Consider the following 17,244-nt stretch of genomic DNA (forward strand, 5'->3'; position numbering starts at 1 on the left):
AGAAAAAAAAACAATTATTCAAAGCAGTTGCTTGGAAATAGTACTACATTTGAAGGATTTTTGTAGGCTATTTTAAAACTTTTTTACACTCTTGATTGTGTCATACTTAGACAAAATTTATATATTTTAGTCTTGCCAAGCTTTGATTATTCAATTTTTAATTTATGTTTTTAATTTATTTTGTATTAGGCTATATGGTTTTGTTTCTACACAGATTCAGGAAAGTTTATTTTATCTAAATACAAACCCTGAAACTTCACATAGTAAAAAGAAGGTGTCCACTGAAGGTGTTCCTTCTGTTCCCATCTGTGTAGACACGACGGTTCTCCCAGAGCTGAAGACTTATCCGGTCCCCTTTTTCCAGCAGAAGGCAGACAGCGTTGGACGCAGTGTCCTCGGTGTCTAGCCCGGGAGCGCTATCTGTTGCTCCGACCACATGATGGCCATTCTTTAGCAGTCTCACACCGGTTGGCATGGCGTGGTGATGGAAGAGCACAAAGTTGAAGTAATACACTCCTTTTACTGGTGCAGTGAAGATTCCTGTTGATAACAGTAGAAACTTGGGTTCTTAAAATAGTTTATAAATAACCTGATAAAATTTTGCAGCATCATGTTTAGAATTTCTTTGAGGAATATCATGATACCTGTATTTGTGTCGTAAGCATTTCCAATGTTAGTTAATGCATTTTCATACACAAGAGAGACTGCATCTGCATAAGGGCCAATGAATTTGTGGGTATTCTCTAAAGCTGACAGCGTGGCTGAAAATGCTACTTTCACCCTTTCTGAAAAAAAAAGAGGGGAGAAGAAAATGAACAGGGAAGCGAAAAGAAATAACCTTCAGATATCTTTTAATTTCGTTAATGTAATGCTATTTCTAGTCGGAACTTGTTTCAGGGCCCTAAACGTCAAAATAAATGCAAATAGACTTAATTGTGTATTATTTAGCCGGAACACTTGTCTTTTCCTCAAACTTTTTCAGCTTTGTAGTCAGTGCTGTATTGGTGACAGAAACATAAATGTTCAGTGCATACATGAACAGAAATATAGCCACATAAATATAGATTCACCTTCTTAACCTTTGACAACATAGTAGTTTAGAAAGATTGCATCACAGTATGAGCAATATGGTGTTATAAATATGCTAATTCTTGCATTTCATTTTATGCTGAGACGTTCGTGTCATGTATCTAGCGTCCGATCATGTTACCTTTGTTTTCTGTTCTGAGTCGCTCCATTTCAATCTCCATAGATTTCATTTTTGTTTCCATGGTCTTTATTTTCCCCATTTCAATCTCCATAGATTTCATTTTTGTTACCATGGACTTCATTTCATTAAGTTCTTCAAGGATGTTTATGTTTAACGACAAAACATCATCTGCTGATACAGCCCACACATTGAGTATTAAAACTGTTACAAAAATCAACATCATTGTGCTCTTGGTTACTAACAAAGCACTGAATCAACTGAATTATCATTCTCTTATAGTCTTAAAAACAACTTGCGTAATTGTTTAAATTGTCCAATAGACTTTGGACTCCAAAAACATCCCTCTTTACAACTCTAACCTTTGTTCATAGCAACACATTATGCAATAGCTGCACATAATTTAATAAGTATTACATTATTATTGTAATGAAATGTTCATATAATAATTTTCTCAAAATGAAATAAAATATTATTATTTATAAATATAAATAAAACATTTTACATTATGAGAAAATGATTACCTTATAAACTCACCAAAAACATTGTAATTGTCACTATTTGAGTCTGTTCATGTCTGTGTTTCTAGGTTGGTTATCAGTTTGTTTAGTTCAGTTCTCTCACTTTCCCAGCCTGTTTGTGTCGTGGCCAATTCGTGGTTCAATCTCAATTTTCAAAGTCTGGTTGAGTTCTCAGAAGAAATCTTTCAGAGTCGAGGTTTCAGGTCTCAGAAGAATATAACTTTATTGAGCAGTTCAACAAAGTGAGAAGCCAGCTGGACATTCTGATCTTACAATGGTCAGTACTTGGTTCTTATACATTTTCTTATCTTTACCTGTCCAATTAGTGCCTGTTCTGTTATCTTTTCCCCTTTGCTCCTCCCCACTATTTCGCCACAATTGTTGTTCCAGACTCGCTGTCTCGGTTCTAACTGTGGCCAACCTTTGGTACATATATTTTTTAAAAAAATGATTACATACACAGTTTTAAAAGACCTTTGCACCTTTGCTATTGTTTCTCTACTGTTGGTTTCCTGTTTTTGTTTTCCATACATGTAGACATACACTTGTTTTTCCATACATGGCGACATACAGGGTGTCTAGGTGCTTTCCTGTTTTCTAGTCTTCTCTTACATCATCTTTCAGGCCTACTTTCATTTTGTGATACATGTATAGGGACTGCAGAATTCTCCAACACAACCCCCCTTTGGGACTACCTCTAGTCCCACACTCAACTTGTTTCCCAGAATGCATCTTCATGAATCAGTCTTCCTCCTTTTATTCTACAACATGGTCAATAGAGACCATCCACCTTTATCAATCAGACTTTACTCACAAAGGTGCACTCTGGAGGAAGAGAAGGACCAAACATCTCCGCCCCCAATTGACTAGGATGGAGTAAAAGATCCCACCTTCCTTTACATCATATTTTTTAAGGGGATGTATTTCCCTTCAAAACCACTCAATGCATCAAATTAATACATTACATGCTTCTTTGAATTCTTGACTCTGTCCATCGGTGCCAGAGGAACTGCGCAGGCGCTTCCGGTGGCCTGGAGTGCTATCTGGGTTGCTCCATCGTTGCCAGAGGTGCCCAGGCTTCGCCTAGAGCGCTATCTGGTGTTGGAGCAGACAGCGGGTTTTTAAACCACCAGTTGAGTCAGCTCTTGTTTCTTCAACAGTCGATGACCGCGCTTGCAAAATAATTCCCCTTTTGGACTTAAAACTATATACATGCTCCAATGGCCTTATACATGTAAGTTCCAAACTTCTTAGACTTGTTATAGAAATGTATTCAAAGGATAGATAATAAAAAGTAAAAATAATTAATAGTAATAAAATCTTTCTTATCTTTTTCCATTAGTTCTTGTTGCATTACCTCGTACCACGGGCAATGACCTGCTTCAAACCTTCTATCGTCCCCTCTCATTCACATGTTTTAAAAATTGTAACAGTTAATATGGTTACATGTAGATATATGATTATATAGATAAAAACCATGCAAAAGATTATATCATTCATATAGTCAGAAGATCATTATATCGGCAACTTATTTTAAAAGAAAAGATACACAAATGATTGAAAGGATTACATATATAAGAATGTTATATATGAGTAAATATCTTCAGGAAATAAGGGCCCTCATATAAACCAAAGGAAAGTAGAAAAACCCCTCTAACTAACTTCCTACTCTACCCATGTTCTAATTGTTCTAACTACTTTTATCCCCCAAATCAAAATACACAGTGGGGCTATCTCCCTATCTGATCAAAAACAGAGTAAAAAGATTTTCAAAATCAAAAGTAATGAGGTACCCTTATTCCTTGTTTCTTTGCCCACTCCCTTATAGGAATTCTTCCAACTCGTCCAAGCCTGGGCCAGCTGAATATACCCCCGTGGTGGTGCACCCAATGTCAATGCCTGTTGGCCTCACTGACACATTGATCATTTGTTTTGCGGCTGCACTAGCCAGCATGGATCTAAGAAAAGGCACAATACAGCAGAACAGCACAAAAACAACGCCAAGAGTTACTGCTATTATTATTCCCACCTTAATGAGCCACTCCCTCCATGATCCAAATATTGCATCAAGCCAATATCCAAAACTTCTGTCCCTCCCTGCATTTGTGGCAACTTCATTTCTCAACGCCTTTATCTTCTTCATGGCTTTAGTAAACGATCCATCTGGGGCTGTATTATTTGGGATGAAAGTACAACAGTCAGATCCAAACATTACACAAACTCCTCCTTTCTCCGCTAAAAGCCAATTCAATGCCTGTCTGTTCTGCCAAGTCATTTTGCTCGTGTACTTCAATTGTTGGCCTAGTGCCTCAAGTGCCTGATCAGTATGATTAATGAACCTTTGCTGATTGTAATATATGTAATTTATCCACTCAGTGTTCTTATTTACTGGTATCCATACAAATATCGATTCCAAACCTGACAGCACCTCACTTCTAGCTTTGAACTCATGTGGTATTCCTCGCGGTTGTCCAATGGAATCAAGATAAACGGCAGGATCCGTTGTGTATGCTCTCTTTACTCTGTAATTATGACTCTTTGTCATTCCTATCGTCTCTTGCTCATCAGGATCCCAACTCACTATTCCAGTTTCCTGGGCTAGTCTGACTCTTACACATAGGCCTTTCCAGTCTACCAAGGTTGCTCTTAACTGCCTCCCTCCACACAACCAATAATAGTCCGCAATTGCTTCTGTTTGGTTCATTAATGGTCCTATCAAGGGGAAACTTAAGGTAGCGCCTTCACAATCGTCCTGGATTTGAGTTACAGTCATATTGTTGTTTATGGTAGCCGTGGCATAGATTGAACTAGTAGTCTTAATCACATTGGGGTCATTGTAAGTTTCAAAATCTAGATGCCAAATTATGGCGCATTTTCCCTTAAAGGTTCCTACATTGTTATATCCTTTGGTTACTTTGAAGCACTCATACTCAAGTGACCTATCCAAAATGTAATTTTCTGGAATTTCTCTTTTATTCTCAGCTACCCTCACATCTAATTTTTGACACTCGCTTCCCCACCCGCTCTGATTGAAAAAACTCTTGTAATAGTCATTCCCTAGCATAGCCAAACAATCTGCAGGGCAGTAAGGCATTATTCGTCCCATCTTATCGCATTGTTTTGAATGAAATTTAGCACAGTGCATGTAGTCATATTTGTTTGGAACCAATCTCAATTTTTTCAAAGGCGACGGTGAACATAACAAACAGGATCGTTCAGTTGTCTGTTTTACTGTGTACTGCGCCCATTTGTACCACTCATTGTGATATGCTACATCTAGTAACGCTTCCTCTTTTATCTCTAACTCAAAATAATCTTCCTCTAGGGCTTTAATCTCCTGCATAGCTCGTGTTCTGCTCAATGCAGCTTTCTCTGGTGATTGTTTGGCCTTCTTTGTGGATCTCTTTATGTGTTTGCGTGTGTTGTTACCTTCTGTTGGCTCAGTCAGATTAAGGTGACCCATCCCATTCTGGGATGTCAGGTAGGTCAAGTTCTGAGAAGTTAATGTCTGGGAGATCAATATCTTGGAGGTCAAGAGTGACGAATTCTTCTGGGGGGTATGGTCCTCCATGGGAGGGACCTTCTCCAGGGGATTGGTGTCCTGAAGACCTTGAGCCTGAGGGAGCTGCTGCAAGAGTTGTATCATTGCCAGGATCAGGATCAGGAGCTCTCTCATCCTCAGGCTCCGTGTTCTCTGGATGTTGTAGATCTGAGTGCCCCTGCATTTCATCTCCTGGCCCAGTATGCTCAGTTTCCCTAGAATGAGGTTCAGCAGCATTGTTATCATCTTCTGCTTCAGTTTCTTGGCTCGTTTGGGCATCCTGTGCTACTTCTTCTAACTGTTCTCCTACTCTATCTGTGTCCTCCTCCTGTCTTCTATGTCTCCGTCTTGGGACTCTGGTACAATGATTCAAATGATACCATGTGGTACTGCCCTCTACCTGCACGGCTGTGGGGGTTGCCCTGACTACAGTATATGGACCTTCTCGTCTTGGTTCATTCCACCTTCTCCTAAAGACTCTCAGATACACCTGGTCTCCAGGAACTACTGGACATGGTGTTTCTTCTTCCTCTTCTCTGGGCCCCCTGTTCTGTTCCTGTGAATGAATAGCTTCATGTATAGCAGTTAGTTGTTTCATGTACGCCCTCAGTTCCATCTGTAGCTGTTCTAAGGGTGGTCCTTCGTATGGACCTCTCAAGTATGGTACTGGCATTGGTCTCCCTGTCAACATTTCATGTGGGGACAAGCTTGTGATTCTGTTTGTCTGCATACGGTAACTCATGAGAGCTAGGGGCAAAGCATCTACCCAGTTAAGCTTGGTATCTGCACAGATTTTGTTAATTTTTGCCTTAATAGTCCCGTTAACGCGTTCTACGAGACCCTGAGATTGAGGATGGTAGACGCATCCGAGCCTCTGCTTCATCCTTAACTGTTGTATTACTGCCTTGACTGTTCTTTGAATAAAAGCTGATCCATTGTCTGAGCTAATTTGTGAGGGTATCCCAAATCTTGGTATTACTTCCCTGGTCAGAAACTTGATCACTGTCTGTGCCCCTTGATCTGCTGATGGTTCTGCTTCCACCCACCTACTGAACCTGTCTATAATTACCAACATGTACCTTTTTCCTCTTACCGATTTGATCATGTCTACATAATCCATTACCAAGTGCTTAAATGGTCCTTCTGGAACAGGGATGGTACCTAATGGGGTTGCTGTACCTTTCCTGATGTTATTTTGCGCACAAACTTCACATCCATTCAGAAATTCATCTATCTTTGCCTGTAGGTACGGGGACCAAAAGCCTTGTCTCTTTATTTTCCTTAACATTTCCCCTCTAGCACAGTGATCAAAACTGTGCGAATCTGGAATCAAGATGTTTAACAAGGGGATTGGTGCTATCATAAGACCTTCATGCGACCGCCATATGTTATTCGCATCTCTTGTTGCTCCTCTCTGTTGCCACAAATGTATTTCAGGGGGTGTTGCTCTTGATTGCATCTGAGCAATGCTATCCATAGAGGGAAGTGGCTGAATTAGTACAGAAGGTGCCATGACTGCCAATTGACACCCAGAGGCTTGTTTTGCATACATATCTGCTGCATTGTTACCTTTGATTACAAAATCATTGCCCTTCTTGTGGGCTTGGCATTTGATTATGGCTACTTTAGTTGGGAACATGAGTGCTGTAATTAGCTCAATAATTTGGTTGCCATGTTGTATAGGCGTCCCATCACTTTTCTTGAACCCTCTTTGTTTCCACACTGCACCAAACAGGTGGCATACACCATGAGCATATGCAGAATCTGTGTAAATATTAGCTACTGTGTTTTTAGCCAATTTGCAAGCTTCCGTCAAAGCCTTCAGTTCAGCCAATTGTGCTGAACAGGGTTGTTCACAGTGCTGACTCAGTACAGGAGTAAAGCTGTCTCCATCTTTTCGTACAACAGCAAAACCAGCATGGTTACCTAAGTGGTCTCTAAAACATGAGCCATCAACGAAATAATCTACGTCTGCATCAACAATTGGTGTTGATTCCAAATCTGGTCTCAGACGAGTAAATGCTAGAGAGACAGAAACACAATCGTGTGGTGTTCCTTCCCCTTCCAGCGGAATAAAGTGAGCTGGGTTTGCTGTGGCACATCTTTTGATTGTAATGTCTGGGAAAGTCAGTAACGCAGAGTACGCTAAGCATCTGGCCTGTGTTAGTACAAATCGTCCTTGTTCTAGTAATTCAGCAGTCTTGTGATGAGTGTAAATAGTGACTGGATAACCCATGGTAATAGTTGAAGCTTTGTCATATGCATAATATACTGCTGCTAAGCCTTGTTGATAACATGGAGGGTACCCTTGTGCAACATTATCCAATTTGGTGCTATAATAAGCAATAGGTTGTTTTTTGCGTCCACTACAAGTTTCCTGCATGAGGACAGCAGAGGCAAATCCGTCAACTCTGTCTGCCACATACAGATGGAATTCTCGATCATAATTTGGGATGGCCAAGACGGGAGCCGTTTGCATTTCTTTCTTTAATGTGTTGAACGCTATCAGTGCCTCAGGATCCCAAGTCAGGCGCGCCTTCAAATTTTGTTGGCCTGCATATTTCATCAGAGCTCTCAGTGGGGCTACTTTAACAGCATAATCTTCAATCCAATCTGCACTAAATCCTGTCATGCCTAAAAATGTCATCATCTGTCCCACAGTTTGTGGTTGTGGTGCTTTACTTATTCCTTCCAATTGGCTAGGAGAAATTGCCTTGGTTTGATGGGCAATCAATCGACCCAAGTATTCAACTTGAGGCTGGCAATATTGCAATTTTTCTTTTGAGGCCTTGTGGCCGCCTTCTGCTAGTTTGGTTAGTACTTTGATTGAGTCCTGATGACACTGTTCTAGCGTTGCTGAGCAAATGAGGAGGTCATCTACATATTGGATTAGGGTACTGTCTAGTCTTAAATCTTCCAAGTCCAGTTTTAAAACCTGGTTGAACACATGAGGCGAGTGTTTGAATCCTTGAGGCATTCTAGTGTATGTATACTGTTTACCTTGGTAAGTGAAGGAAAAAAGGTGTCTGCTTTCTTCCGCTAGTGGAACACTGAAAAATGCAGAGCAAAGGTCAATCACAGTAAAATAATTGGCAGCAGGTGGAACATTCGTCAGCAGAGTGTGTGGATTTGGCACTTCAGCTGGCCAATCTTCAACTACCTCATTTACTGCTCTAAGATCATGGACAAGTCTCCATTTTGATTTATTAGCTTTTTCTACTGGTAGGATCGGGGTATTACAGTGACTCATGGTTTCAATCAATACTCCTGCTTCCACTAGGCCATCAATTGTATGTCTTATTCCTTCTATTGCTTCACGTTTCAAAGGATATTGTTGTTTTCTTGGCAATTGTATTCCATTCTTCACTTTGATTCTAACGGGGTTTGCTGATTTAACTAACCCTACGTCAGTGTCATGTTTTGACCATAAGTTTGGGGGTACCTGTCTTTCCATATCCAACATTAATTCCTCTGTCCTAGATTTAAGATCACCTTTCTCTTTTTCTTCAACTATCAGTTGTGGGATCCCTACCATGGTAGTAGTACAGAGAATTTTAAGATATGTCATGTCATCTGATTGAAAGATATAAGGGTTTTCAGTGGCCTTCCAGCGTTTTCCTTTTGCCTTCACTATCATTGGGCCTAAATCTTGTGTTTGACATCCCTCGTTTGTCAACAGAGTAACATGGGGAACAGAACTCTCTACCTTAAACCAAGTATTTGTGAACTCACAATTATCTACCTGTAATGCTGCTCCTGCTGGGCCTATAATTATTGAATTTGAGATCAAACCCACAGATTGACCTTTAGTGCCCTCTAACCATTCCTGCTCTATTTCCTCATCTCTTAAGGGGTCATATCTCATGGTGCAGTGATACTCAGTTTTGGGGGTCGTAGGTTTCTGGAACTGTGCCTTTATGTATTTTCCCCATTTTCCCAGTGTTTCTTCTACCCCTTTTTGAATGTTCCCTATCCAATACACATTAGCTTGCAAGTCTTCTGGTTTAGTTTCACCTATCACTATCATTTGTCTTAATCCTGACTTCTCTATGTATATTCCTTCTGGGGAGCACCAAATCTGTAGTTTTAATTTGCAAATGGCATCCCTACCTAACAGATTGACTGGTGTCTGCTCTGATACTAGCACAGGAATTTTGATTTCAGAGTCTTTAATTTTGATGCTGACAGGGGCCGTCATTGGTATTAACTGTGTCAGTCCCGAGAATCCTACTGTCTTAACGTATTTTCCAGACCTGGGGAGGTGAGCGGCATAGTTTGGACTTAAACATGTGTAAGTTGCCCCTGTATCCAGCATGATAGGTACTGTCTTGTCCTCTATTTCCACTTTCAGCATAGGCTCTTCGTCAGCGTTAGAAGATAGCATTGGCAGCTGACTCCTCCCCGTAGGATTCTCTGGGCACCCCTAGTATCCTTGATCTGGGCCCCGCCATGGGTTGACCGGACCTGATACCTGGTGCTGGTTCATGGGTCTTTGTTGCCAGGGCTGTTGCATTTGACCTTGCATCACATCTTGTGGCCATGGATTCACGTGACAATTTCTCTTGGTATGTCCAGGTTGGTTGCACCCCCAGCATAGGTTCGACTGGTCACCGTTCCTTTGTTGATTGCTGTACAGCCTTCCTCTTCCTCTTCCTCTTCCCATTGATGTTATTGATCTGCCTCTGTAGTCTGGCTGTTCAGGCAGGTAAACCACAATGGGTCCATTTGGCTGTGGTGGCTGACTGCTGCTGTGTGGGATGTTCTGATTCATGTTGGCTGGTACTTGTTGCATGACTTGTGCTGGCTGTGGCATCATTTGTGGTTGTGGCATTGCTTGTGGCTGTGGCACTGCTTGCTGCAGCATCTGACTTGGCACATCCACGGTGGCCATTACTGCAGACAGGTCTTCAGTGTCCTTCAGGGCAGCTTGAACCTTCTTTTTCTTGTTCACCAGCTCGTCCAGCTGTAGTTGAGTCAGTCTTCTTTGTAGCTCTCTTTCTTGACTTTTTAGTTTCAGCTCATTTTTGCGATATTGTTCTACTGCATGAGCCACATAATCGCTGAACTCTCTTGTTGGCTTCGAGCTCAGTCCAACCACATCTTCCAGCTTAGCCTTAACTGCGGGGGGCATGGCGTCAACTATAGCTTTCCTGAAGAGTGCTGTCATGACTGGGTCTTTTTCAGGATCTCTTTCCAGCTCCTGCTTCCATCTTCGTGCTTGTCTCTGGACATAAGTGATGGGGTTTTCTTCATCCCCAATTTGTTCTCCTTTCAGCATCTTGGGGTCCATTTGAGTTGGGTATTCATTTCTTAGGGCACGCCATATGTTAGCCCTGTGTTTGTCCAGAGGCACAGCATCCATTATTGTTGCGTCCACTGCTCCTGGAATTCCAGATGCCCTCAGCAGCTCATTCATCTTGGCTCCTCCCACACATTTTGCCAGCAATGCCTTGACGTCCCCGACGGCTAGGATCCGTCCCATTGTTTCTTCTTCCAAGAGCTTAATCCACTTTCCTGCCCCTTCATGTAGGTCAGGTAGGCGAGCAATCAGTCCTTCAAGATCCTGTCCTGCCCATGGGATGTATTGTCCTTGTTGTCCTTTGATCAAAATGGGGCATTGTGCATGTTGTCTGTCAGGGGTCTCTTCGTCCTGGAATAAGTCGAATTTGGGAGTCCAGCCCCTAAGATTTCGTCCTCTTTGCCAGTATGGTGTACTATCAGGTAAGTCTTCCAGCAGGAGGGTGCCAGTCACTTTCTTGTACTCTCGGCAGGGGCTGGAGGAGCGAGATCTCACAGGATGTTTCTGTGACTCTTTCCAGTGTTGTTGGTGTCTCTTCTTCTCTGTCCCCACAGCGCCGAAAGAGTCCCGCATGCGCCTTTCTTCTTGTTTGATTCGTTCGTCAGTTATACGGATCTGCCGGGTGAGTTCATCATAGTATTCAGCACGAGCATGTGAAACATCTTTCCTCACCTTCCTCTTTACTGCATTGGGAGGTCCTTGAACAAGGTTGTGGTCTGCCTCTTCTTCCTTTTCCTTCTCTTCAAGGCTGTGCAACGCTTCCTGTGCATGGCAGTATGGGTTTTCTAGGGTGGGACCCTCATTGTGTGTGGTGTGGGGCTCGCCTGTCCGTTCATCGCTTGGGCCTCCCTTGCATTCACTCCTAATGACCCATTCGTCTTGTTCTTCATTTCTGCTCACATCCTCTTGTTCAATAGGTGTTCCCCTTCTAGAGACTGGCTTTCTGGATGCCTCTCCCCTGTCAAAGTTTCTTATTTCCACTTGCTCTTGTTCTGCCCTCTCTCTTTCTTCTCCTTCTTCATCATCCGCAAAGTCCACATGGCCTTCTATTTTCACTGTACCAGTCATCAGAGGCAGCTGTTTCCCAGTCATATCATAGGGTGGTGCATAAGGGGGTGGGGTTTCTATCTTAATTTCCTCTTTCTCTTTTTTATTTCTCATCTCTTTTAGTAATTGTATTCCTACATCTCTAAATAACTTTAGCACCTCCTGCTCTTTGTCACGTTTTTCCTGTCTTTTCTTGCTCTTATCTTGGGCTTTGTGGTTCTTTATTAATGCTCCCATTTCCCTACACATAGCCAAATCAAATGTTCCCTCTGCTGGCCACTTAGTGTTTAGTTTTTTGGTCCTTTTTTCCCACTTTTTTGACAAGTTTTTAATGGTATCCCTACATATTGGATATTGAGACGCCAGTTGCTCCACTGGTGGCTCTCCTTGGGGTGACATCGAAGCCATCGTCTCAGCACCTTACTGTCTGTTTTTTAGGTTATTTGAACTGAGATGCAATCACTCAATTTTGATCAATTCAGGTATCTTTTTTGTCTTTTTGAAATATTTCAAAATAATTCGTATTGGTACCTCAGACAGTGGCCTCGACGTCACCTCTCCTAGTTTGCTGTATGTACTGTCTTTCCAAATGATGTCTTCCCCCAGATAAATTAACTCGAAGTCCCAGGTTATGATTTCCCCAAACCACCGGCCTCGTGCAGTTATTTCTCCTCCCCTATATTGATAGGTGAGAGATGGAGTCAATTTCACTTCGCTGCCTTTTAACATGGTTATTGATATGTTTAATTCTTCTTTGGTGCAGGTTTCTAACGCTAAGGGTTCAAATAATTCAATCAATGTCATTCGTTCTTTTTGAGTCAACTTCCTCTTCCCCCTATTTCCTCTCTTGCCTGATCTATTCGACCATCCTTGCCACATTTTCAGCTGCTACTGTTGCCACTGGCACTTCCTCTACTTCCTCCTTGTTCTGTCTTATTTCTATCAGCAGATGGTGAATGCTGTTTGGGTTGTTTCTCAGTACTATCAATACCACCAGCTTATCCAGCGTCCAGTTGTCTACTAAGACTGGTCTGATTTCCCCTGCACTTCCTACTTCAACAATAACATCACTTTCCCACTTCACTGGCCTCACACATGACCCCACTATCATGTAAATGTTCTGTAGGATTGTTGAGCCCCCCAGTCCTGGTGGCCAGAAATGTGCTCGATTGCTTTTCAAATATGGAACACACACTGGGTTTAATTTTATTTCTGACGTTACCATCAGCGCATCCAAAAGGAGAGATTTGGGTAGCTCAAATTTGTTTAAGTGCTGTCGCACAACTTCATACGTCATTTGGCTCTTGACTACTTTAAACCAATCTATATAGGGCCATTCCTGTTCAAGCTGATCAATGTTTGTTATTTTAACCAGATCTCGCAAGAGTTCATCTCTTATTTGGTCTGTTAGTATTTGTCTCTGTCCTTCCTCATTTATGAACTCTCTTTCTAACCAGAAATGATTTTTTATGCCTTTAGTCAATTCTGATGCCTGTCTTAGTTTTTCATCTTCTCCCTGTCTTCTGATCCACCTCATATGTCTCTCCCTCTGATAATCACTGAGTCCGTCCCACATTTGTTCTGTTTTTAATGTTTCAAAAAAGCTTTTTGTTGTTTGTAGCTTTCCTATCCTCTTTTAGCTATTTTCCTTTCTTGCTTTCACACTTTCACACTTTTTACTCTCTTCTCATTCACACACACACACAGGATTTCACTCACACACTTTTCCTGACAATTAATATATTAATAGGCCTTTTACTTCTTGCTTAACAAAGGTTTCGTCTCTTTGTCTGGATCACAGAGCTCACAATCTGGCAGATGTCCAAACAAACGACAAAACCAATATCTTGGAATATTCTTTGCCTTATAATTTTTATACTTCTGAGATTTTTCTTTACCGATTAGATTTTTGCCATCCATCAATTTCTCCAATTAGTCTATTAATTCATGGTTTGAAGCTTTTTATTCAATGTGCACAATTTTATTACTGCTATTCTTTTTCTTCCTCAATCTTAGTTTCTCTCTCTTATCAATGTTTCAGGGGCTTTTTGGCAGTGTGCCCAGTTTTCAGCCTGCAGGCTCACTCTGTCTATTTTTAGAACTGGGAGATCCCCTCTTTCTTTCTCTATCTAAAGGATTTTTACCTTTTCTTATAAGCTTTTTCTTTTAATTTCAGGCGCCTATGTTCAATTAGCTTTTATTACATCAACTTTTTGTCAATTTTAACGGTCTTTTTCTATCTTTCTGCAGTTTTTTCACTTTCTTATACTACTCTTAGGCCGGCACACTCTTATACTCACAACACAAACAACAATTAAAGCATTTCAAAGCATATCTTCATCACTCATTCCAACAGATTTACCGCTCTTCTGGTAACCTGCCCCCTATAGCTCCTCTTATAGGGTTTCAAACATTCACACAGGTAAAATACAGCTCCTCTTGTAATATTACCCCTGTGGCTCTTCTCACAGTTTTTAACATTCATTCAGGCAAAAGCACAATTTTTATGCTATATTACCCCCTACAGCTCCTCTTGCAGGTCTCATTCACTCGTTCATGCCTTCATTCATACACATATATGCGTTTTTCTTCCTTTTGACCCAAAACCTAGACTTTTATAATCAATTTTCACTTTATCTTTAGGTTCGTTTTTCGGCAGGGTTTTAATTTCAACAATATGTTAAAATATTTACCAACCAAGATGACAGCTCTGTCAGAGACCACACGAAACAAATTAAGCAAAAAGCTGCTTACCTTAGTTTTTTGGTCGACCGTTTGTTTCGTGCGATCTCCACCAGAGGGCGTCACCCACGGCTGTCCCCTCCTCGAAGACTCCTGGCTGGCTCGCCAAATATGTCGTGGCCAATTCGTGGTTCAATCTCAATTTTCAAAGTCTGGTTGAGTTCTCAGAAGAAATCTTTCAGAGTCGAGGTTTCAGGTCTCAGAAGAATATAACTTTATTGAGCAGTTCAACAAAGTGAGAAGCCAGCTGGACATTCTGATCTTACAATGGTCAGTACTTGGTTCTTATACATTTTCTTATCTTTACCTGTCCAATTAGTGCCTGTTCTGTTATCTTTTCCCCTTTGCTCCTCCCCACTATTTCGCCACAATTGTTGTTCCAGACTCGCTGTCTCGGTTCTAACTGTGGCCAACCTTTGGTACATATATTTTTTAAAAAAATGATTACATACACAGTTTTAAAAGACCTTTGCACCTTTGCTATTGTTTCTCTACTGTTGGTTTCCTGTTTTTGTTTTCCATACATGTAGACATACACTTGTTTTTCCATACATGGCGACATACAGGGTGTCTAGGTGCTTTCCTGTTTTCTAGTCTTCTCTTACATCATCTTTCAGGCCTACTTTCATTTTGTGATACATGTATAGGGACTGCAGAATTCTCCAACACAAGTCACCATGGTCACTGATTGGTTTAGTTATGTTCAAGTGTGTTTAGTTAGTTCTTGTTTTCTGAGTTCTGTGCAAATAAAAGTTAAAACTGCTGCATTTAGATCCTGCATTCCTCCTTCATTTCAACCAACCGTGACAGTCATATTGTCATTATTGTAATAGCTTTAAAAAAAAAAAAAATATATTAGTATTCCCTTACAGTACATTTAATAAAATCTCCAAAAAATTTCAGTCTTGAACGTCTCGGTTATTTATGTAAGCCTTGTTCTCTAAAGGAGGGAACAGAGACGTAGTTGACGTGTCGACTGATTGGGATCACGCTTAGAGAGCCTGTCATCTTTGAGTACTGTTAAAACAAGCCAATGTACATTGGCGTGCATGAAATGCATCACACACTCCGCCCCCGTGGCGCGGGTATAAATCCGGAAGTGGATGCACGCACTAGTTGTTTTTCGCTGAGGAGCCGAGCGTAACTCGGAGTCAGCGGTGGTCCAGCAATAGTGGTGACGAGACTACGTCAGGAAATGTGGGTTAAAGGGGAAATGAAGCAGTCAGTCAAGTTTACATAATTTACAAGATGTATTACCACTATAATCAAAAATTATATAAGAAACATGACAAATGTTAACATATAAAAGAAAAAAGAAACACCGTTATATCTTTCGAGCGGCAAGGGCGCCGCCATTGTGCAGTATTATAACTGGTGACGTCACGGGGTTGGTTGGCTCTGTGCTGAGTTCAGTAAAATACAGTGAAAGATGCATGTAAGCTGGTCGATCCAGCGAACAACTAACGTTAGGTACAGTCATTGTTAGCTAACAGCTGTAAGCATGAACTAGCTAATGATAACTTAGTGTTTAGCTAGTGAACTTTATTAGTACCAGACAAAAAGACGATTGACGTCTAACGTTAACAAACTGCACATGGAAACATTGTTCGTGATGTCTGCAATCATATTCCTGTCTCTTGTCAACACCATGGTCAAGATCAGCGTCTTGACAGCAGATGGATCGTGCTATCGTGGCGTAATAATCTGTTTGGTTGTAAAATGTATTACCTGAAAGAAATGAAATCGAATGTGTCGTCCTGTGGAATCATTCATTCACAGACAGCATACGAAGATGTTCAACTAATAAAGATCTTCATCGCTGGCAAACAATATGATAGATTTGTCGATTTGCTTTCACTAGACTGTACTGTAGGTCCATGGCCACTTCATCCAACGCTCTTGATGTTCTTAAATCTTCCTGTTACAACTCCGAGTCAAGTGTGAATAGAAAGCGCGTAAGTGATTCAGTGCGTGCAGGAAACTGAACAGATCATTCAAACTGATTCGCGAACCGATTTAGACAGATCTGCCAACTTGTTTGATGAAGATTTTGAACAGAATCGACAAAAAAAAAAGAGTGATTAATTTGTAAATTGAGCATCGCTCGTCCCCATAAAAAAAGATACAGCGCGCTTGGAATAAACTGCGCATTTAACAACATGTTTGCATTAAAATAAAGTGCGCCGTTTGCATCCCTGCATATAACGAGATTTGGGCCATTTGGGCTGTATCTTTTTTTATGGGCACGAGCGATGCTCAATTTACAAATGAATCATTTTTTTTTGTCGTTTCTGTTCAAAGACTTCATCAAACAAGTTGGCAGATCTGTCTAAATCGGTTCGCGAATCAGTTTGAATGATCTGTTCAGTTTCCTGCACGCACTGAATCACTTACGCGCTTTCTATTCACACGCGACTCGGAGTTGTAACAGGAAGATTTAAGAACATCAAGAGCGTTGGATGAAGTGGCCATGGACCTACAGTACAGTCTAGTGAAAGCAAATCGACAAATCTATCAAATTGTTTGCCAGCGATGAAGATCTTTATTAGTTGAACATCTTCGTATGCTGTCTGTGAATGAATGATTCCACAGGACGACACATTCGATTTCATTTCATTCAGGTAATACATTTTACAACCAAACAGATTATTACGCCACGATAGCACGATCCATCTGCTGTCAAGACGCTGATCTTGACCATGGTGTTGACAAGAGACAGGAATATGATTGCAGACATCACGAACAATGTTTCCATGTGCAGTTTGTTAACGTTAGACGTCGATCGTCTTTTTGTCTGGTACGAATAAAGTTCACTAGCTAAACACTAAGTTATCATTAGCTAGTTCATGCTTACAGCTGTTAGCTAACAATGACTGTACCTAACGTT

General features: G+C 41.1%; 1 protein-coding gene across 1 annotated transcript; it reads right to left on the reverse strand.

Annotated features, from left to right (window-relative positions):
• Window positions 1-214: 214 nt before the first annotated feature.
• LOC130099918 (cerebellin-2-like) lies at window positions 215-1,491 on the reverse strand. The gene is made up of 4 exons (XM_056265615.1): window positions 1,339-1,491; window positions 1,211-1,287; window positions 645-785; window positions 215-540 (listed from the first exon to the last, which is right to left on the reverse strand). The coding sequence occupies exons 1-4, from the start codon at window positions 1,431-1,433 to the stop codon at window positions 257-259; spliced, it is 597 nt and encodes a 198-aa protein (XP_056121590.1). The 5' UTR covers window positions 1,434-1,491; the 3' UTR covers window positions 215-256.
• Between the last annotated feature and the right edge of the window lie 15,753 nt (window positions 1,492-17,244).

Source organism: Rhinichthys klamathensis, unplaced genomic scaffold (genome assembly GCF_029890125.1).
Source record: "Rhinichthys klamathensis goyatoka isolate OS25496 unplaced genomic scaffold, OSU_Roscu_1.1 h1tg000011l_1, whole genome shotgun sequence".
In the NCBI taxonomy this organism is placed as follows: domain Eukaryota; kingdom Metazoa; phylum Chordata; class Actinopteri; order Cypriniformes; family Leuciscidae; genus Rhinichthys; species Rhinichthys klamathensis.